Source organism: Stegostoma tigrinum, chromosome 39 (assembly GCF_030684315.1).
Source record: "Stegostoma tigrinum isolate sSteTig4 chromosome 39, sSteTig4.hap1, whole genome shotgun sequence".
Lineage (NCBI taxonomy): Eukaryota > Metazoa > Chordata > Chondrichthyes > Orectolobiformes > Stegostomatidae > Stegostoma > Stegostoma tigrinum.
The window spans coordinates 663,217-686,604 of NC_081392.1; the positions used below are offsets into that span (position 1 = coordinate 663,217).

Here is a 23,388-nt window from a genome sequence, read left to right on the forward strand (position 1 = left end):
ATGAAATTAGGAAAGTTATGATTAAACATAAAAAAGGTAACCGTGGCCTTTAGCTGGAGAAATATATCAATGACTTTTCAAAACACCTTCACATGGAGGTGGCAGGTGGAAAGGATTCATTATTCTTATCAACCGGCAGGAAAAAACAGAACACTATCTCAGTCAGTAGGCGTCCCAACAAAGAGCACCATGACTGCAGCTCACCCATTCTGTTAAACCACAGAGCAAAACTTGTGTACAATGACCTACTTTTGAAACCTCTCAGCAGAAAGCTGCACCATACCATTTAAACGCTCAGATCCCACAATTTCCGTTCAACCTGTTTATCAGCACAGCTGCGTGATGTCTTGTTTTTCTTTTCACTTGCAATTCAAGTATTATTTTGAAACAATATTCTTCAGAGATATCTGATCAACTTTGGGGATGATCATTGATATCAAATTTAAAGTCAGAAAACATGATCACTTTATCAAATTTGGCACTTAGTTGATAGCTTTTGGAAAAGTAAAATTACTCTTTAACTCTAATTATGGAATACCAGCAAACCTTCTCTAGACTCTTCCCTCTTCCACTGTTATTGCTGACATTTGTTGAACTTCATATTTCACTTGAAGAAAATATTCAGAGTGACTGGGGGAGCTGGGGCAGGTTTCAGCGGGGTGAATAAGAAGACAAGAGGGTAATAATTGGAAAAGAGAGGTTACATTATTATAAACCCAACTGAATTCATGCAAGAGAGTGTGGGGATGGTGGACAGGGAAAGGAACAGAAGTAGTAAAAGACATGTATATGCAACGAGGGATAGCAAATGAAAGGCAATGAGAGAGAGACAGAGAGAGAGAGAATGAGGTTAGATGTGGAAAGAAAGAGCCAAAACAAAAGGACAGTAAGATTCATTCAGAAACTTAGATAAGAAAATGAAATTAATGATAAACTGCACAAAAGTAGGAGATAGAAGGAGACTGAGGGCAGACATTGAAAAAGACACAGAGAGAGAGAGACATGTTGGATAGACAGAGAAAGAAAGGAAAAAGAGACAGAGAGGGAAGGTGACAGTGAAAGGAAGGCAGATAGTTAGAAACAGAAAATGGAGCAGAAGCATCCAACTCATTAACCTGTTCATGCTTTCTCCCAATATTCTTCAATCCCTTTAGCCTTGAGAACTGTATTTTGAAAGCCTTAAATATTTTGGCCACAAACGTTCCCTCTGGAAAATAATTCCACAGGTGAACCTTAACACTAACCCCTCACCCTAATCCTGAACCTATCACAGGCTTCCCATTCTTAGGGTGAAGAAATTGCTCCTCATCTCAGTGGCCTACCCTGTATGCTAAGACATTGAGCCCTGGTTCTGGACTTTCCAATAATTGGGAACTTACTGCTTTGCCACTGTAGTTCTGTTAGACTTTTATAGGTTTTTATGAGATACAACCATTATTCTTCAAAATGACATTGAATACAGTCACAATCAATCCAGTCTCTCTTCACACATCCAAAAAATTAGCCTGCTAAACCGTTAGTGCAATCACCCCATCGTTAGAACTTCCTACCTTAGATAAGAAGTCCAAAACTGTACATAATATTCCAGGGGTGTGTTCTTACCAAGGCCCAATAAAATTGTAGTTAGACATCTTGCTCCTGTACCCAAATCCTCTTGCTACGAAGGCCAAAATAACATTTGCTTCCTTCACCTGCATGCTTACTTTTAGCAACTGATGTACAAGGTTATCTTGTTATCATTGTACCTAGAGTCGTAGCTACATACAACATGGAACCATGCTGACCAAGTTTCCCAAACCAAACCTGTTCCACTTACCTGCATTTGGCCCATATCCCCCAAAACCTTTCCTATCCATATGTCTTTTAAATGTTGTAACTGTAACTGTATCTACCACCTCATCTGGCAGCTCATTCCACATACGAACCACTCTTTTTGTGTAAAAGTTGCCCCTCCAGTCCCTTTTAAATCTTTCTCTTCTCACCTTTAAAATAGGCCCCTGGTTTTGAACTCACCCACCCCAGGAAAATAACCTTTGCTATTTATCTTATCCACGCCTTTCATGATTTCATAAACCGCTATTAGATCACCACTCAACTTCCTACGCTCTCACGAAAAACACACCAGCCTATCCTTGTAACTCAACCCCACCAGTCCCAGTAACATCCTAGTAATTATTTTGGAACAATCTCCAGTTTAATAATAACCTTCCCATAGCCTCCCACTCTGTCACTCTTCAGGCAATAATCTGCCTTCATATTTTTGCTACCAAAGTGGATAACCTCACATTTATCTATATTATACTTCAAGCCTGGCACATTTACCCATTCACTCAGCTTTTCAGAAAATTACACAGCCATCTGTGCTTCCTCATTACGGTTCATCTGTCTCCTAGCTTCATTTTGTCTGAAACCATTTTAGTTTCAAATCAAAGTCATTTTCTATACATTGTAAATGTCTGGGGTTCAGCACAGACCCCTATGATGCTGTGCTCATCAATGCCTGCAACTCAAAAATATCAGTATATTCCTATTCCTAGCTGTCAACCAGTTTTCTACCCAAGTTAACACACCATCCCACATGCTCTAATTTTATACACAAACATAAACCCAATGCCTTATTTGGAAACTTATTGTGGGTATTCTGAAAGTCCAAGTAAACTGCTCACCCTTAGCAACTGTAATAATTATATCCTCACAAAAACAAACAAGATTTGTCAAACATGATTTCCCTTTCCTGAATCCATGCTGACGCTGTGCATTTCTGTCACTGTTTTCAAAACTGTTTTTCACTCTTATCTCTAGATTTTATTTTAAGAATTCAACCTTCTGCAATAGTAGAATTTCAACACAGACCCCCAGAATATTGCCTTCTTATCTAACAATAATGCCATTAGACCATCACTTCTTTTGGAAATGTGATGAAGGCAAGTTCCCTGTATATCTCTTTTCATGAGTTACCCTTTGATACTTTCATTGACAGCATTCAACAAAATATATATTGGAAAATAGATGGGAAATGAAATGCGAAGGACATGGGGTAAAATTCAAATATTGATGAAAAGTCAAATTAGTTTTCAAAACTTTCTGTTTATTTCTTAAACAATTAACAGGTAGCAATATATACAGAGATCGTGTATGACTTGTCTATACCAGATCTACTGAGGACTTTGTGACAATGCATGATTCTAATCTCTATTTTCATTGCAATCTGTAAGGTGATAGCTTTGACATTTGCATTAAAGGGGTTTTGAGTTCCAAACGCTTTCTACTGCCTCATAATATATATGGCTTTACAAAAATATGATTTGGGATGTAGAAATTTGCTTGCATAGTTGGATTAGAGAAACTGGGTTAGTTGATCTTGTAATTAATTGGAACTCATAGTTGACACTGAAAGAACAGGCACATGCATAATTGGTTGAATATCCTCCACTTGCACTCTAATCTCTCTAATTATATTTAGATTTTTTTTAGAAAGCGCTAGCATTGGATAATAAATGACAGACTGGTACAGGAATTGTGCAACTTTGAAATTTAATCTATTCAGACTACTGACAAAAGAAATTAAACAATGAAAATAATTATTCTAGTTGAAAAGGAAGATCAAGGCATATTTTTTTCTGATAATCTCAAGCAACACCATTGGAGAGTCAGGGGAAAGGTCAAATTTACACTAGTACAGCAGGAATGGACCGGATAAAGTTACCGATTGATATTCACAATACACTGGATTTGTCTCTCCTTCCTCTTTCATGTGTTCTGCCGTTATCCATCCACTAAGTTCAATGCTTTGTAACGATCAGTCATACCTTTTGCTGGAAGTGACCTATTGCCCAATAAGAAAACAGATGTATAACCATCAGGAGAATCATACAATGACTGAGCACTTAATGATGTTATTTAGTCCATTGTATCTCTACTCGTGCTTTGAATGAGCTTTCCAATTATTCTGTTCTTTCCCTATGTTCCAAATTCTGTTGCCATTCAAAACACTTCTGCTGTCATTAGGAAATTAGAAATTTATCTCCTTTCAAGCAGTACTCACCAATCACAACATTTGTCTGTTTAGTAAAATAGCTCTCATCTTTCCCATTGCTGACTGCTGATGCTAATCTTAATAAGTTTCCCAGGGACATAATTTACATGGCCCACAGCCAGGTCTGACCCATCTCCCGCACTTCAGCCCTCACCTCTTACTTGCCTTCCCTACCATCCCATCAACATCCACATTCAGAGGATCATTAGCTACCATTTCCACCACCTCCAGTGGGATACCACCACTCGACACATATTCCCCTCCCCTCTCTTCTCAGTCTTCAGTCTTCAGGACATCCCAGTCCACTTATCCTTCAGTGTCAACTCCCCCCACAGCCCCATGGTGTCTGCAACCGCAGAAAGTGCATTACCTGCCTATTTACTTCCTCCCTTCTCAGGTGAATCAGCACTTAACCCATACTCCACTCAATCTGAAGAAGGGTCACTGGGCCTGAAATATTAACTCTGATTTCTCTATAGACCTGCTGAGATTTTCCAGCAATTTCTATTTTAAACTTGTGAAGTTGGTAGGAAAGGAGGAAAGTAAAATTTTAATTAAATTTTAAGGTCCTGGAAAAACTTGGAAGTGCAAGTGATCTAACTGTCCTTGTGCAGAATTAACTAATTAACTTGCAGATAGAGCAAACAAATAGGGTTGAAAATCACATGTTGACTTTTACTTCAAGAGGATTCAAGATTAAAAGCAAAGATGCCTTGCTGAAACTCTCCAGGGAACATCTGGAATACCACAAACTATTCTGGTTTCTTTTCAGAGAAATAAAACCTGCCTTAGAAAGGCACAAGAAAAACCAAAATAAAACAGCTGAGCTGAAGGGGTAGTCCTTCCATGCAATTATGCTCCGAGGAATTTAGAAGAATGTGAGCTAGCCTTATTAAAACAAATGCAACTCTTACAAGTGAGAAGACATGATAGGTGTCTGAGTACACAGACATAATAAATTAAAGCACAGGAATTTACAGAATGAAAGTCTCAAGGATTGGACAGGATTAGCCATTATTGCATTAAATGGGAGAATGAGGATGAGGGAATCAAAATAAATTCTGTTTCTGTTTTTCATTTTCATCTCTAATGGCAAGGAGTTACTGAGGTGAAAACATAGACACCTTTATTGGTAAGGTAGACAAATGCCCAAGGGCCAAATCACTAGAAAGTTTATTTGAAATCAGAGCAGGTTAATATGGTATATGAACACCGAATAGACAAGCCAGGCCAAATGATCTGTGTTGTTCACTCTTCATAATTCTACCACCGTGCTGCGGCACGGCTCAGTGTTTAGCACAGCAGCCTCACAGCGCCAGGGACCCGGGTTCAATTCCCGCCTTGGGCAACTGTCTGTGTGGAGTTTGCACATTCTCCCTGTGTCTGCGTGGGTTTCCTCCGGGTGCTCTGGTTCCTCCCACAGTCCAAAGATGTGCGGGTTAGGTGGGTTGGCCATGCTAAATTGCCCGTAGTGTTCAGCGGCGTGTGGGTTATAGGGGGATAGGTATGGGTGGGATGCTTCAAGGGGCTGTGTGGACTTGTTGGGCCGAAGGGCCTGTTTCCACACTGTAGGGAATCTAATCTAAACCTCTGAAAAGGTGAGTTCCCACAATGACTTCGTAGACACTGCACATTCATTCCAAAACCCAATGTGGAATTTTCCAATTACTTGGAAAAATCTATAGCATGGCATAAATTATATATGTCAGCCAATGAATCTGCACCCGAGATTATATTTATATTACTTGGAATACTGCGTCCAGTTCTGGGCGCCCTATTATAGGAAAGATGTGGATGCTTTGGAGAGGGTTCAGAGGAGGTTTACCAGGATGCTGCCTGGACTGGAGGGCTTATCTTATGAAGAGAGGTTGACTGAGCTCGGTCTCTTTTCATTGGAGAAAAGGAGGAGGAGAGGGGACCTAATTGAGGTATACAAGATAATGAGAGGCATAGATAGAGTTGATAGCCAGAGACTATTTCCCAGGGCAGAAATGGCTAGCACGAGGGGTCATAGTTTTAAGCTGGTTGGTGGAAAGTATAGAGGGGATGTCAGAGGCAGGTTCTTTACGCAGAGAGTTGTGAGAGCATGGAATGCGTTGCCAGCAGCAGATGTGGAAGCAAGGTCATTGGGGTCATTTAAGAGACTGCTGGACATGTATATGGTCACAGAAATTTGAGGGTGCATACATGAGGATCAATGGTCGGCACAACATTGTGGGCTGAAGGGCCTGTTCTGTGCTGTACTGTTCTATGTTCTATGTTCTATGTTCTATTTACTGCTCTTGTCATCAAGGCAATTTTGGACTGAGGATACCACCATTATGCACTAGCAAAACTGAAGTCAATAGATATCAGGGAGAAATAAAACCTTTTGTGTTTCAAGAAGGCAGCTCATCATCAGCTTCCCGAGGGCAATAGGATTATTCAATAAATAGCCTTGTGAATACCCACATCCTATGAATAATTTTTTTTAAAAATCTGTTAAATGAAAATCATAGAATCATACAGTACATAAGAGGCTCTTTGACCTATTAAATCTATTTCACCAAAGCTACATTAAATCCAAACTAATCCCACCAGCACTGAAGGCTGAAGACTGAGAAGAGAGGGTAGGGGAATATGTGTCTGTGTTTCAAGAAGGCAGCTCATCATCAGCTTCTCTAGGGCAATAGGATTATTCAATAAATAGCCTTGTGAATACCCACATCCTATGAATAATTTTTTTTTTAAATCTGTTAAATGAAAGTCATAGAATCATACAGTACAGAAGAGGCCCTTTGACCTATTAAATCTATTTCGCCAAAGCTACATTAAACCCAAACTAATCTCACCAGCACTGGACCAACAGTCTTGAATGATATAATATTTTGAGTTCTCATTCAAGTACTTTTAAAATGTTGTGAGTGTACCCACTTTGACTACCCTCACAGGCAATGCATTCCAGATGCAACCACTCTAAATAAAACATGTTTGTTCGTTTTTAAAAATACCCAGCTTAAATATATGATGCATATTTCTAAGAATGTAAGTCAGTTCAATCTTACCTTAGCTTTCCAAGCAAGAAATGACACGAACAATGCATACAAGATGCTTTTGCAGAACAGGATCACATATGTCAATTTTGCTGCTCCCATGCTTTGGAATTTTTCTTCTGTGAAATGATTATATTAAAGTATATTTAGATTCTCTCAAACTTTGTGGATAAACTGTTCAAAAACAAAACAGATTTGAACTTCAGAAGTCTACTTTTAGCATCAATTTGTAAAAAAAAGTCAGGTCAACTTTTGGGAAATACCTCTAGGCCGACTTCCCTATGACAAGTTTATGTCAACAAGGCGGGGGGTCTCTGACACAGTGGTAGAGTCTGTACCACTGAACCAAGATACCAACATCCCATTTATTTCAGAGCTGAGTAATAACGTCTCTGAAACGTGATGATTAGAGAACATCTACTGCAACAGCACATCATATTTAATTTTGAACACACTGCTTGCTTTGGGGATCTTTGAACTAAAGCAACTTGTACCCAAAAATGTAAAAGAAAGTCTGAAATGGGAACACTGAAGTGTGCGAATTAAGAGTCATTAACATCTGTGATCCTTCGTAGGAGTAATGTTCAAACTCTTCTCAGAGAAATGAGCTTCATTAATGAGGCTAACATTCCTATTGCCAACTAAGAGGGAAAGTTGAAATTTGAAGTAGCCTCTTTTAAAGGGGAGGTATTCAAAATTGAGATCAAGTATGAATTTTAAGTGCAAGATCTTGAAGCAGTATTGATTTTTCCTCAACTATTACTCATTCATAAAACAAGATCAGCAAAAATAAAATGACATGATTATTTAAAATCTCCCGGCACAAAAGGAGACATTCAGCCCAATGAATATTCTCTGCAGAGAAACCAACTAATTCCAGTCCACTTTTCAAATAAATTTATTTCCTTCAAATGCTTCAACCTCCTTTTGAAATTATTGGCCTTCCCCATTTCCACTATAGTTTTCTGTATTACCAGACCACTACTTCATTCTGAATCATACACAGCCACACACTTCACTGCCCCTACCCTATCCTGATTATTTTAATATTAGCTCATGGAAACAGATTTTCTTTACTTGCCTTTTCAAAATCTGTAATAATTTTGTCCTACTCTGTCAAATCTCTACACACTCTCCTTTTCTTCAAGGAGAAAGGTTTCTTCTTGAACTTATTAGATAAAATCTTTCATCACTAGAACTACCATGGACTATCTCCCCTGCATCTTTTAAAGGATCCTCCCAGACTTTCTAAAATGTGTTGTCCAGGTACAGGTAAAACTAGTCAGAAACTCACCTTTACTAACACCACAGGCTCCTAAAAGAAAAAAGACACACAAGCATTTAACATCGCAATACTTTATGGGTCAATTAAGTAGATGTAGATAGGCAAAATTGTAAGTCCCAATGCCTTATCAAATCATTAAGTCTTTTAAGTGAACCTCTAATTTGATATTTACTATGACAATTGTAACCCAGGCTACATTTTTCTTGAATTATCTATTGAATTGTTTTTAATTGAATGTCTGGAACTATACAAATTCTTTGTAACTCACAGAAGATGATGATGAATTTCACTCAAGTACCTACCAATGCTGATGGTTATATTTGCACTGTGTGTCTGTTCCTTTTTTGAAGTGTAATGATTCACTTTGCACTCAATAGTTTGAGGCTCGACCAAATCAGCAGCTTGCAATCGTAACCGACTGCTGATGCTGTAGGATTTTTTCCCATCCTCTGGCTTGGAATTGAGGTCAGTCAGAATCTCTGCATCATTGTCCAGCAAAGGCTTGTTATTAATGATCCAGGTGATCTTGATATTGTCTGGGTAGAAGTTAGATATTAGGCAAACCACAGTTGCCTTCCCCTTCTCATTAATCTCTTCTGGAGAGGGCAGAAACATAGTGATTCTAGGATCTTTAACAGCGCCTTCTGTGAGGGAATTAAATAAAAATTACTACAAAGAACATGGATGAAGATGAAATTGTTATGTGAATTTTAAGAAATAGACCTTTCGATCTTACCCAGAATTGTTAAATCCTTTGCAACTTTCAAATGAAGCTTATTAATGTTAACTATTATGAAAAAATTATCTAATCATATTAGAAACAGGAACATTTTAAGTGAATTATCCAGGGATAGCAAAAGATGATAATCAGAATATTTTCTTGATCCAGTTCTTTCTGTCTCTTGCCTATGAGTTTTCCTATTAATCTGAAAATTTTTAACTAACTTCTGATCCAAAATGATATCTTATTTTTCTTATTTACTGGACTCTCATTCACTATATTTCATTGTCCAAGGAACTTACAAATACCACTTTTGTCTGTTACTTGAAATGTGACCTTAAATATAATACAACCAGCCATGGAATGATACAGCAATGAGGGAAGATATTAGACAAATTGGTGAGCTGTGGCATAGTGGTAGTGACTGGACCAACAGATTAATGTCCTGGATGGAATTTGAACTCAGCTAATAACACTGGAAGACAAATCCATTTCAGAAGTAACGACCATGAGACTATCATTGATTGCTGTGGGAAGAGAAGACAATGACTTCTCAGGATAGATACCTGCTATCTTTATCTAGGCTGGTCTACATGAGACTTCAGACCCATTGCAATGTGTTTTCATCTTAGGTTAATTCTCTGAAATGATTTAACCAGCCATTCATTTTGATAGGCAATTTGAGACAAACATAGAATACAGAATTAGACTAAAGAAAAGTAAAGAACATGATTCATTTTTGGTAAGATATTGAAATAATCACCACTCTACTGTCCTGAAAAGCCCCGCAAATGAAATTCAATCAAATGTCCATAACTTCTTTTATGGAGTTTACTTTTTCTTTATTTGTTTTGGTATGCAAGCTTCATTGACAATACCAAAAATACTACTCACCTCAAATTGCTCTCAGATGATTGAGAGTGGCTGCCAACCATTTTAAAGGACAGGTGCCAGCCAATCACATTGGTGTTAGACTGAAGTCAGAATAATTTAGACAGTGTACACATTTCAGATGCCCTTCCCTAAAGGACTGAATTGAGCAAAGTGTGTTATGAAGACAATCCTAAACTTTCAAGGTCATCATTGCTAAGTGGGACTCATATTTAATTCCAGAATTGCAACTTATTTCATTTTAAATTTCTCAGATACTGCCACGGGACCTAAAACCTTGTCTCTGAACATTTGGCCTGGCACTTCTATTTGTCCACAACTAAAGTTTGAATTTGGTCAGAATAATTGCACTGGGATCTTCCCCCTCAGATTTGCATTTCTGTTCTATGGCTGCAACTAGTATTTCTTTGAAATTTGCTCATGGGGATGTGGGTATTGCTGCCTGGGCCACAGAAGCAGGTAAGAGTCAAACACATTGGAATGGGCCTGGAATTACATGTACACCAGACCAGGATAAAGATGACGACCTTCCCTAAAAGGCAATACTGAACCAGATGGGTTTTTACGACAATCAGCAATAGTGGGCAATAGGCTAGCTTTTAGTTTAAGGTTTGGTCCTTACATGAATAAGGATGTAATTCGATGGCGGCAGTTCAGATAAAGTTCATTTCAGAAATAAAAGGCTTGTCTTACGAGGAGAGATTGAATAGTTTGTGCCTACACTCGCTGGAGTTCAGAGGAATTAGATGGGATCTAGTTGAGCTACATAAAATACTCAGGAGGTATAGACAAACTCGATGCAAAGTAATTGTTTCCCTTTGTGGGAAAATCTGGAATGAGAAGTCATGGATTTAGGCCACAGGATAGCTGTATAAAATAGTGATGAGACAGAATTTCTTCTCTCGTAGGATCATGAATCTGTGGAATTCACGATCCTAGAGTAAGGAAAACACTAGGACAGTAAACAAATTTAAGAGGGGAAGAGATAGACATATTTTAAATAGTAACAGGTTAAAGGGCTATGGAGTGCAGGCAGAAAAGTTGAGTTGAGGCCGAGATTAGCTCAGCATACTTATGTTAAATGGCGAGGCAGACTCAAGGGCCTGAACTGCCACTTCCTAGTTCTTCTGATCGTATGTTCTTATCGAGTTCAAATGCCATAATTTGCCATGGTATTCTAAATATTTGTTAGTGTTACTGCTTACTTATGTCAACACTTTATTATTGAGAGCATTATAATTGTATCAACAACTTCAATTTCTATTTCACAGTCTCTGCTTTGAAGAGAATGATCCTAGTTTCTTTCATACTTTTACAAAATGGAAGCCTCTGCACTCTGGACTCATTCTAGTAACCAGCTAGATACCTCCTGCATGGCCACGACACCTTACCTAAATTGAGGTGACCAGGAATTTGACATTATGCTGAGGAGAGGTGTAAACCATGCTTTGAGGGGCAAATACATCCGCATTTAGCTTGCGCTGTTCATGAAATAAAGATTTCACAAGGACGTCAGCAGTAGGCCATGTCGAGCAACAACTTAATACTGGGTCAGAGATATTTTGTACACCTTACCAAAGCCTTGGCCATATGATGTTTATCAATACGAAAAGAGAGTTAGATAAATCGAGATAGAGACCCAATAGACAGGCATGGAAAAGTTAATGGAAGGAATCCCAGAGTTCAGGTCCCAAATTTTTGAACATAAAGCTCCAAAAGTAGGATACATAGAGAAGGAAATGCACGAGAGACCAGAATTAGAGATCACACAGATTGTATGTTCTTATTATTACTGATCCTCCTTGCATTTGAAACACTTCATGATTTTGAACACTTCCATTAAATCTCTCATTTAGCAGCCTCTGTCCTAAGGAAAACAATCTCAACCTCTCCCGAGTGTCCACGTAATTAAAATCTTTTGAATATATCTCCCATTAACATTTTTAGCCATAAGGAGATCCTAAGTATCCATTCATCCTTGGTAAAACTCTGGTATTTTAATGAAATGATGGAACAAATTCCGGTGATGAGTGATTACTTCCTGGCCTTATATTGTTTATTCTGGTTCATTAGAAAGGACTTCCTTGGGTTTGTTTGTTACTTTTCAAAAGCCGCTGATTAAGGGTTATGGCTGTTATCAACTTAATAAGCATGAATTTGGTTTGATTTGTTTTATTGTTGTCACATGTACCAAGATAGAGTGAAAAGTATTGTATTACATAAGGGATGATTCGTCTGATAATAGAGTAAAGGGTAATAGAGAATAGGGTAATAGAGCAGAATGCAAAACATAGTGTTAAAGCTACAGACAAGGTGTGGAAAAAGATCAACTCTAATTAAAATGAGATGTCCATTCGTAAATCTAACAACAGCAGGGAAGCAGGTGTTCTTAAATTTCAAATTCATGGGTTTGCTATTTGAAATAATCATGGCAAGTTAAGAATTGTCTTTCTGTTGCTCCTCCTATCACCCTAACAGCTATTTCGACCAGGAGATCTGCTGTCTTATATGACCCTATTGATACTTTGGTAAAAATGTATATTTTCAGATTGGTCATCAGAAGAGTCATAGAGTTATACAATTCTGAAACAGACACTTTGGCCCAAATTTTTCCAAGCTGGCCACGTATCCTCAACTAACAAGTCCAATTTGTCAGCAATCGCTTCATATCCCTCTATTCTTTTCCTATCCACATACTTGTCCAATTATCTTTTAAATATTGTAATTGTACTCACCTCTACCATTTCCCCTGGCAGCTGTCTTCTATATATGCACCACCCTTTTTTGTGTGAAAAAGTTGCCCCTCAGTTCCATTTTAAATCTGTCTCCTCTCACCTTAAAACTGTGCTCTTCATTTTTGGACTCCCATACTCTGGGGAAAAGATCTTGGATACTCAACTTATCTATGCCCCTCATGATTTTATAAACTTCTAAAATGTCACCCCTTGGCATCTTATGCTCCAGGAGCATAAGTCCCAGTCTATCCCTATAATGCAAACCTTCCAGTATCAGCAACATCCTTGTAAATCTTTCTTGCTCCCTTTCCAGTTTAATATTATTCTTCCTGTGGCAGGGTGATCAGAATTGTACACAATACTCCAAATGTGGCCATACCAATGTTTCACACAGCTTTAACATGACATCCCGACTCCTGTACTTAGTGCTCCGCACTATGAAGGCAAACGTGCCAAACGCCTTCTTCAACACCATTTGCAAGGAACTAGGTATCTGCACCTCTAGGTTTCCCTTTTCAATAACTCTGGGTCCCTACCATTAACTGTGTAGGTCTGCCCTAGTTTGTCTTACCAAAATACAATACCTCACATTTATTTAAATCGAACTCCATCTACCATTCCTCGACCCAGTTGATTATGACCACGTTGAACGCTTTGATAACCTTCTTTGCTGTCCACTACACCATCAATTTTATTGTAATCTGCAAACTCCTTTAATCATGCCTCCTATTTTCTCATCCAAATCATTCATATGAGTAACAAACAACATGATCCTTGCAGCACACTGCTGGTCAAAGATCTTCAGTCTTGTAAAAAAAAAACCTCTACCACCACCTTTGTGTCTCCTACCATCAAGCCAATTTTGTACCCAATTGGCTAGACCTATCCAGATCCCGTGTAATTTAATCTTACTAATGAATCTACCATGCAGAACTTTGATGAAGGCCATGCTAATATCCATGTAGACAGCAACTACAGCTCTGCCTTTGTCTATTCTCTTTGTCACCTCTTCAAAAAAACTCAATCAAGTTTGTGAGGTTCAAATTCCTACGCAGAAAGCCACGCTGACTATCACTAATCAATCCACATCTTTCCGAATGCATGTATGTCCTGTAAATCAGAATCCCTCCCACAACTTACTCACTACTGATGTCAGGTTGGCCAGTTTGTAGGTCTCCAGATTTTCCTTGCAAACTTTCTTAAATAATGGCACAACATTAGCCACTTTCCAGCACCCCACCCATGGTTATTGATGATACAAGTACCTCTGCTAGGAGCCCCACAATTACTTCCCTAGTTTCCCATAATTTCTTGGGACACACCTGATCAGCCCCAAGGATTTATCTGAGCAAGGGTCACGGGACCCAAAACATTAACTCTGTTTTCTCCTCCACAGATGCTGCCAGATCTGCTGACCTTTTCCAGCAACTTTGTTTTTGTTCCCAATGATTTATTTATCTTTATGTTTTTTATGGCCTCCAGGGACTCATCTTTTGTAATATGCATTATTTTCAAGAGATCACTATCAATTTGCTCGCATTCCCTTGTTTTGATTTCCTTCTCCATAGTAAATACTGATATGAAATACTCATTTAGGATTTCACCCATCTCCTTAGTTACTCTTTTGTCCTCAATACATCCTACTTAGTTTATACTTGCAATAATTCACAGTGTATTTCTACCAATAGTTGCAGGAAAATTTTGCCTCCTGAATGATGTATATGGTGAGATTTTTCAATTCAACAAGATGCCAGATTAAAAATGCAGCAAAGTTCTCCTGATAAATAAAAGGTGTATGTGTGTGTCTCCCTCTGTGTTAGTCATGAAAGGGTAGAGTCTTGCATTGAATAGCATTTAATAGATTGATTGTGAGCAGTAGGAATTTCAGCGAATAGACTCACCAGTTTACGGCATCTCCACTTGAGGCTGAATGCAACAATAAATATGCTATTCTCAAAGAAAATCATGATTACAAAGCCAGCTTTAAACTAAGAGCCAAATGATAAATTGAACCCATGCCGCTGCCCAATGGAGATAACTTAGGAACAATTAAAGTCATGCAATGCTTCTAATCCTTCATCTATCTGCAACTACTAACATGCTCTCGGTGCCAAATGTAATAATTATTTGAGCACAGTGCTACAGGATGATGTTAAAACAGTCAACTATTTAAAATACTGTCTTCAGAAAAGATTCTTAAATGATAGACTTACATCCTATTAAACTTAATTTAAAGATGGTCAGAAAATACACTACAACATCACATTTTGCATTTCATATAAGGTATTGAATTTCAATAAATAAGGGATGCTCCACAGCAATCTTGACAGCCAACAGTTAACAACCATACACCTAAGCGTATTGAAATCTTAAAGAGTTGGTCAAACTAAGTGGATAATGTGGTATGGAAATTTAGGGGCTATTTTCCAGAATTGAGTATCTTGGCAGTTGAGAACATAGCCTCAAAAGGTGGAGAACTCAAAATTGAGCAAACTCACCCTGAACAGACAAAGACATGGGGATGGGGGTAATGAGGGAAATTGCAAATTTGGATTGTAGTTCAACTTCAAGAATTCTGGAGGAACATCATAACATTGAGTTGAGGAAATGTAAAACTTTCTACAGCAGGGAATACCTGAGATGTAAAACTTCGCACTTAAAATGAAAGCAGATAATGAGAGGACATAGGAATAGAAGGATAGGTTGATAAAGTGAGATAATAAAAAAAACCAGGAGGATGTGCATCTCGAGGATTGTGTTCAGTTTGGCATGACATGTTTCACCAATTTCTGGAAATGAATAATCCACAAGATCTATAATCCATCTTTGGGGAAGTGAGCAAACATCTTGAAACTTCCTTTTTAACAATGCTCTTAATATCCCCAAAATAATGGACTCCAGCAGTTAACAGGGCAGATCGCCACCAACTTCTCAAGGACAAGTAGCTCTGGCTGATAAATGTTAATTTTTCCAGAGATCCTTGCAACAGGCAAACAATCAAAAATGCTCTTTCCATTATTCATATCAAAGTCACATATTAATACTTCCAATGAATTTTAAACTTGATATTGCCGGCCAGAAATATTTGTCTTAGAAAAACAGCAGAATGCTTAACTTCCAATTCCCTTACGTATTTGAAAAACAAAAAGCATTGCCACATTTTTTAATTTGCAACTCACCCAAAATGGTCAGTTTAGACCCTTCGCGAAAGAAATAAGCATAGTTTCCAGAGCACAGTGTTTCATTCATTTTTAGCTTTCATTATTAGAAGGATTGAGTTCAAGAGCTGTGAAGTTATGCTCCAACTTTACAAAAGCCCAGTTCGGCCACATCTGGAGTATTGTGTCCAGTTCTGGTCACCTCATTACAGGAAAGATGTGGAAGCATTGGAAAAGGTGCAGAGGAGATTTACCAGGATGTTACCTGGAATGGAGAGAAGATCTTACAAGGAAAGGTGGAGAGAGCTAAGGCTTTTCTCTTTAGAACAATGAAGGATGAGAGGTGACTTCATAGAGGTGTACAAAATGATCAGAGGTATAGATAGAGTAGACAACCAGAGACATTTTCTTAGGGTCGAGGTAGCTCTAGGGTAGGGGGTAGGGGACATAGTTTTAAGTGAAAGGAGGTAGATATAGGGGAGATGTCAGAGGTAGGATCTTTACTCAAGGAGTGGTAAGGATGTGGAATGCTTTTCCGGAGAGGGCAGTGGAGTCGGCCTCATTAGGGGCATTTGGGCTATTAGCTAGGCATGTGGATGATAGCGTAAGGTAACAGCGGAGGTTAGGTAGACCTTAGGTCTTGGTTAAAAGTTTGGCATAACATTGTGGGCCGAAGGGCCTGTACTCTGCTGTATTGTTCTATGTTCAATGTTCTATTCTGATTACAAAACTGTTTCAGCTTCCAAAAAATTGGGGAATTTTGGATTCATAATAAAATTAACTTTTTGATAGCTCTAAAAACCCATACAGGAAAAAAAGCTTTCTTTAAAATAGCTTTCCTTTTATATAATTCTACAATCAATGTTGACCCTTCTCTGTCTTTCAGATCTGATCCATGTCCTAAATGCATTGAATGCAAAAGGTATTTCAGCAAAGAAATTAATATCTCAACTCTCTTTCGTAGCAATTTTGACAACACACATTTTCCAAGTGAACCCAACATTTGTTACTTGTTACAATCAATTTAGAGCCACTTCAAAAATAATATTGAGTTCCAGAACACAGTGTGAAACCCTTTTCAGAAAACATTACAAGACAAAGTGTTTTTTTTAGCCAGTCTTGTGATTGGCCATTGTTAACTTGAATGATTGTTTATTTCATCTCATTAAGTTAATTTTAATCCACCGCCACATTAAAAAGATAATAATTATAAAGCAGGAAAGGAGATCTATCAGTCAATAAATCTTCTAAAGACACAAGCAACTAATTTTACTCAACTGTCTTCTTTCTGCATTGCCTTGTAAATATTTTTCAATAAATCATTTTTATGCCCAGGTTCCATTAAGCAACATTAAGCACCACAACACATTCCATATCAATTCAATGTCCTCCATGAGAAATGACTCTGCTAGGTCTTTTATCAATTAGCGCAAAATCAGTATCATTGGTCACTGGCCATTCTGCCATAGTAAGCTTTCTGGTTGTTCATGCAAGATCTTAATTTGTTTTGAAAATGTTGATTAAACCCCCCCAGTTGTCCCTTACTGATCTGTAGAGAATTATAGCAAATTTCAGATTCACACAGTGTCTCATGTCTGGCCCCATTTTAGTAAATCAATACTGTTCCATATCCAAGGCTTGAAAAACAATCTAATGCATTTTGTTCAAAAGTGAACACATTTCTTCAACTGTGACCCAACCACTGATTCCTAAAAGTTGACCAAAATTTATTTTCTTAACTCATCTTAAACTCTTAATGAGTGACTTTCTGCACCCTCAACTCTTCCTCCCAGATATTTTGAGTATTTAGGAACATCATTGTCCCTCCATCACAGTCCTATGTTCTCTTGAAATTGCAATTGTACATACAAGTTAGACAAATCAAACTTTTGTATACTAGGCAATTATCACCTATCAATTTCTGCCTGGTCATTGAACCCTTTTTAAGAAATAATGGAAATTCCAGAAAGATTTGGGAACCTCACTCCAGCTATCATTAGCATTATTTTCATGTATTGGCAGCAGCAGTATTAAACTACAGGTGTTGAGTTGATAAGAAATATTTCACCACAGTTTCTTGACACAACCTTACACAGTTGGATCATAAATTCTGAGCCTTTAATTCTCCAGATACACCTAAATAAAGTCATTTGTTCAATTAACTATTGTATTGCATTCATTCATTCTTCCATATCTACATTTTTCTTTCCATCTGTCGCTTTGCATTTCTGGCTGTCCACATTGATCTTCATCTACCGCCACCCAGACTCACCCCAACATTTAGTTATTTTGTTTGCTGCTTCTTTAATGTAACAATTATTTGTCTTCCTGATTTCCTGATTTCCTCACTTTCTCCCAACTGAAGAGAGCAACTGTTTCACAGTTTCAATGCTTCTTGAGACTAAAAAGCAATAATTTACTCAAGACTGTTAACTTATTGCCATCACTAATGTATGATAATTGGGTACTTCCTACTTCTACATCGTCGTGTTACAAAACAAATAATCTAGTGTTCTGCCAATTTGAACAGCATCTCCCATTATTATTTGATGTTAGTCTTCTTGAAGTTGACTTCAAACATTTGCAATACCATCTATCCACCTGCAGACCTGTTAACCCTGCTAATTCTAGAATATTTTTTCTCAGAATTCTTCATAACTTCTAATTTAATTCTACACTCAAGGTTAATCAGGTAACCTTGATTCCATCACACAAAAAATGTCCAACTTGCATAAAACCATTAGGACTGACCCTTCTCCAAAATGTACTGGCTGCATTTTCCCAACCACTCTATACTTAACAACAGTACCAAAATGTAACATAAGTAAATAGATATACAAATATGCAAGTGATTATACAGATTTCTAGACATGCATAAAAAGGAAACAGAAAGAGAGATTTGTAGCTAGTGGACAAACAGATACATAGAGGATCAAACGAATAATGGATATTTGAACATTTATATGCTCACAAACTCATTAAAAATAATCAAATTTATCTCATACCCACAGTACGAAGTATCAGCAAAACACAGGACTAGATGTTTCTATTAAAATATTTCGCCACTCTCTTTTACAGTCCCTTCCTAATCTATTAAAGATTTTAGATGAAAGGGGATGAATAGAGTAATAAAAATATCCACAACAGGAACCGGCCCCCCCATCATTCAGGTCCATGTCAATGTCTCCTGCAACTCTCCTTATGCCATTCTACTACAATATGTCTCCGTTCCTTTCTCCTTCAAGAATGTATCCAGTTTCCACCTTAACTGCACCTTAAATGCATCAATACTGTTCACTTCAAAATGTTTGATAGGATAGCTAGCCTTAATGTTTACAACAGGTCTTTGGTGAAGCCTCTCCTGAATTTCTGATTGGTTTTATTACCAGTTATTTTATATTTATAGCCTCTGAACATGGTCTCAACAGCAAGTCAAAGTTAAACTATTTTGAAACTCCTTTCATCATCTGAAAAAAGCTGTAGGCTTACTCCTCACCTTGCTATTTTCCACAAAGTGAACCCACATAGTTGAGTGATAATGGGAATGGCAGATGCTGGAGAATCCAAGATAGCAAAGTGTGGAGCTGGATGAACAGCAGGCCAAGCAGCATCTCAGGAGCACAAAAGCTGATGTTTCGGGTCTAGACCCTTCATCAGAGAGGGTCTAGGCCCAAAACGTCAGCTTTTGTGCTCCTGAGATGCTGCTTGGCCTGCTGTGTTCATCCAGCTCCGCACTTTGTTATCTCACATAGTTGAGTGTTTTTTTTAAATTCATGCACAGTTTGAGGGCATCACCAGATAGGACAGTATTTATTGTCCATTCCTAATTACCTCGAGGGCATTAAGAGTCAATCACATTATTATGGAGTCACATGTAGGCCAGCCCAGGTAAAGGGCATTAGTGAACCAGACGGGTTTTTCCTGACAATTGACAATGGACTCATGGTCACCATGAAATTCATAAAGCAGAGTTTTATTAAAATCATATTCCACCATCTGACATGGTGGGATTCCAATGCATGTCCCCAGAACATCACCTGGGTTCTCTAGATTAATAGTCCAGCAATAATCCCACTGGGGCATCATTTACCAGTTCAGCTGCAGCCAATGTTAACCTTTGTTATGTTTAAAAATTTATCCAATGTCTCTACACTGGCACAGTTAATTAAAATTACAATATTTAAAAGACATTTAGACTGGTACATGGGTCGGAAGGGTTTTGAAGGATATGGACCAAATGTAGGTAAATAGAACTAGTTCAATTTTGGATATCTGGTTGGCATGGACAAGTTGGGTCAAAGGTCTATTTTTATACTGTTTGATTCTATAACTTTAAATATTGTATATTTACTAGAACTGCAATTAGTCCAGTTGAATATGATACTTTTTTGTTGTATTGCCTTGCATTCTTGCTCAACATTCAGAGACCAAATTCAATAATTCTGTTGTGCCTATGTTATCTCTATTTCTGCTTATGTTAGGGATCTTCAGTTATGTTGTCTCAAGGCAATGAATTAACACATTTCCTCAAGGGCAATGAATTAACACATCTTCCACTGTAAAGATCATACTTATTTTACCAAGTTCCTGTGTTTCAACTCCCTCAACCAAACCCTGCATAAAATTATTAATTTAAACAACTTTCTCGAGCACAGGGAATATAATCACTTACCGAAAATGACCAGCTTCGTCCCATTTCCAAAATAAGCTTCGTTACACAGTGGTACCAAGCTGCAGCAAAACCACGCTCAAGTCTGTGTTACTAAGTTTATTCTGTTGAAGTTCCTATTATAGTTCCTAACTGGCCTTAGGGGGCATAGGATAAGTGGTGACAATTCACTCTTTAGATCCTCTTTCACTATTCAATTACATCATGATTTATTGGTATCTCAAATCCATTACCCCACCAGGATTATTTAACCCTTAATATCTTTGCCTAACAAACATTTACCAATTTGTAGTTGAGATATTAAGTAGAGAGCCAATCTCAAGAGACTTAATGGAGCGACAGAATTCCAAATTTTCACATTCTTCCTCAAAACAGCCTGTCTCTAATTTAAGATGCTGCAAACTCCTCCTTCCCTCTCTATCTAACTGAACATGGGTATCAGTATCTTTGTATATAGGTTCTCAAGTTCTCTAATGAACTTAACAGTGATTATATCACTGTTTATTGTTTTATACATTTACTTAGACAATGTAACCAGTGCTGGTCATGTCACCCTCATCATAAAATAATATGCTTATTCTCTTCTAGGAATGAGGTTACAAGTGGCATTTTCTCTGGACTAGTTTTGCAGAGACCCACGTAATGACTTGGGAACTTAGGTTTCAATCTGACCAGGGGTGATGACAGAATTTGAATTCAACAAAATCTGGAATTGGAAGTCTAGAGATGACCTGAATCCATTGTAGTTAAACGTCATCTGGTTCACTAATGTCCTTTTAGGGAAGAAAAACTAATCTGCCCTATAGGCCACAGCAATGTAGTTGACTTTTTAGTGAATTACAGCCCTTACAGGGCAGGCAAGTCATTCAGGTACAAGCGCAAATTGTTATTAGCAGTAAATGGTGACCTAGTAAGTCAGGTCGCAGGCCCCATCATTTTTTTTTCTAAAATCTTGACTTTACCCCTCATCATTTTTAAAATTGCATATTGTCATGGATTCTGATCAGCACTAGAACTGAAATAAATTAGACTGACCTAAGAATGTTACCTTAAATTTACTTTGGTACTGGGACTAAGTTAACAGTCTTAGGTAAGTCTACTTTTGGTTCAGTTCTAGTTCTGATCAGAATGTTCACTTTATGTTCACTATGTTTATTTTACAGGCCAAAGTATAAGAAAAGCGTAGCCGAATTGAAGAGAATGTGGAAGACTCGGCTCATTAATCATCAATAACAGACACACTGGAAAAAAAGATAGCTGACTTACCAAGAACTGTTAATTTGGTGCCTGGCCCGAAATTACAGTGACACGACTCCGTCACATGCAGCCTCAAAACGGCGTCAATTTCTAGTCTGCGTGGTGCCATTCTAATTAAATGATACCGTTATCAACTCCATGAATCCTATTCTAATCTGCATGATTCCAGGTTAATCGATCGATGCTGCAATTACCTGTAAATCGTGTTCTAATCAATTGGTTCCATGTTTATCTCCATGTTGATCTCTGCCGATCATTTTATTATCAACGGATTCCGAATGAGTGGGTACAATTATAATTTAATTGTGTGGCTTGATAAACATAAGTTAAGATTGCGTAGTTGTATTCATGTATTGAACTGATTAGAACAATCACCCCAACTATGCTGAATTTGCCCCAGGATGGACCAGGCATCCTTCCCTTGTAAATCAGGAGAGGGTCAATGCCGACGCAGGAATTGAATATTGTTGTGAAGTGATAAATAGATGTTGTCACCGCATTACATTGAGTGTTCTTGAGGTTATTGGCACGTTTCGAACAGTCTCTGACGTTTTAAATAGTCCAGATCTCAGGGGACTGCGAATGTATATCGCTCGGTAAGAATTTAGAGGAAGAAAGCCTTTTTCTTACCTGATACCGTTAATCTGGTGCCTGTCCCGAAGTAGGTTATTCTACATCAACAGTTCATATTAGGCCAACACCTTCGACCAGTCATCTAAAAGTGGACTGTTGGCGCAATTACCAGTTACTGGTCAAGTCAAGATAGCACATAAAAGATAGTGGGACTCAAAAAAGGCTTTATAACAGAGGAGACACATTCGAATTCTGCCAAGGAAGTCGCATCAAGTGGTGTAAGAAATGGTCGCGCGATTCTTCGCCAGGTTTGATCGGGAGAAAAAAGACAAGCAGCGTGCTGGAGTTGGGATAAAGAGTGATCAATGCTCAGATAAAATTACACAAAAATCATGCATTTTGTTTCGTTAGAAGTGCCTTGCAGTTTCGTGGTCCTTCACTGAACCACTTTGATTGAAGTAGGATAACAGCTCCTTCACCTCGTTACCACTGCTCTTCTGTTGAGCTTGTTTCCAGGTTTTTGTACAGCGGTTGCATTGGATTTTATCATAGTGGTCCCTGTTGTCCCCACAGTGAAATGTTCTCATACAAAAATAAAAGTGGGGTATGAAAAGTATTTAAGAGCCTCTTAAATGGCTCTGCCGAGCTTGAGTCGTGATGTCATTTGGGATTGACGTGCTGGCAATTGGTTAGATCATGGTGGACTTCACCAAACTCTTCTGTAACTTGATACGTAAGAATACGGGGAGGACTCGTCAGCAACGACATGGAGACTTTAGGATGCCATGTTACACCAGAGCTTGTTAATATGGATCAGGAAACCAATAATTTCATGAGGCAATTGTCTCCCCTAACATGTACTATACTGTTATCACTTCAACTGATCTTACTTGCAGATGCAGTCCTATTCCTATTATGTATTCCCTGTTACGAATGTAATTCCGTTCCTTAACGAGATGCTAAAATATTGAAATATACATGTACCTCGGGGCTTACAACGTTCTATTTGGTTTTAATTGTAATATAATGAA

The 23,388-nt window shown here is 38.0% G+C and overlaps 1 gene segment (V, D, J or C); it reads right to left on the minus strand.

The window, feature by feature from the left end:
• Positions 1–3,136: 3,136 nt before the first annotated feature.
• On the minus strand, positions 3,137–23,003 carry LOC125447850 (immunoglobulin kappa constant-like). The segment is given in 6 exon segments: positions 3,137–3,826; positions 7,081–7,187; positions 8,363–8,383; positions 8,656–8,997; positions 21,794–21,894; positions 22,415–23,003. Coding segments are annotated over 5 exon segments (597 nt in total).
• Between the last annotated feature and the right edge of the window lie 385 nt (positions 23,004–23,388).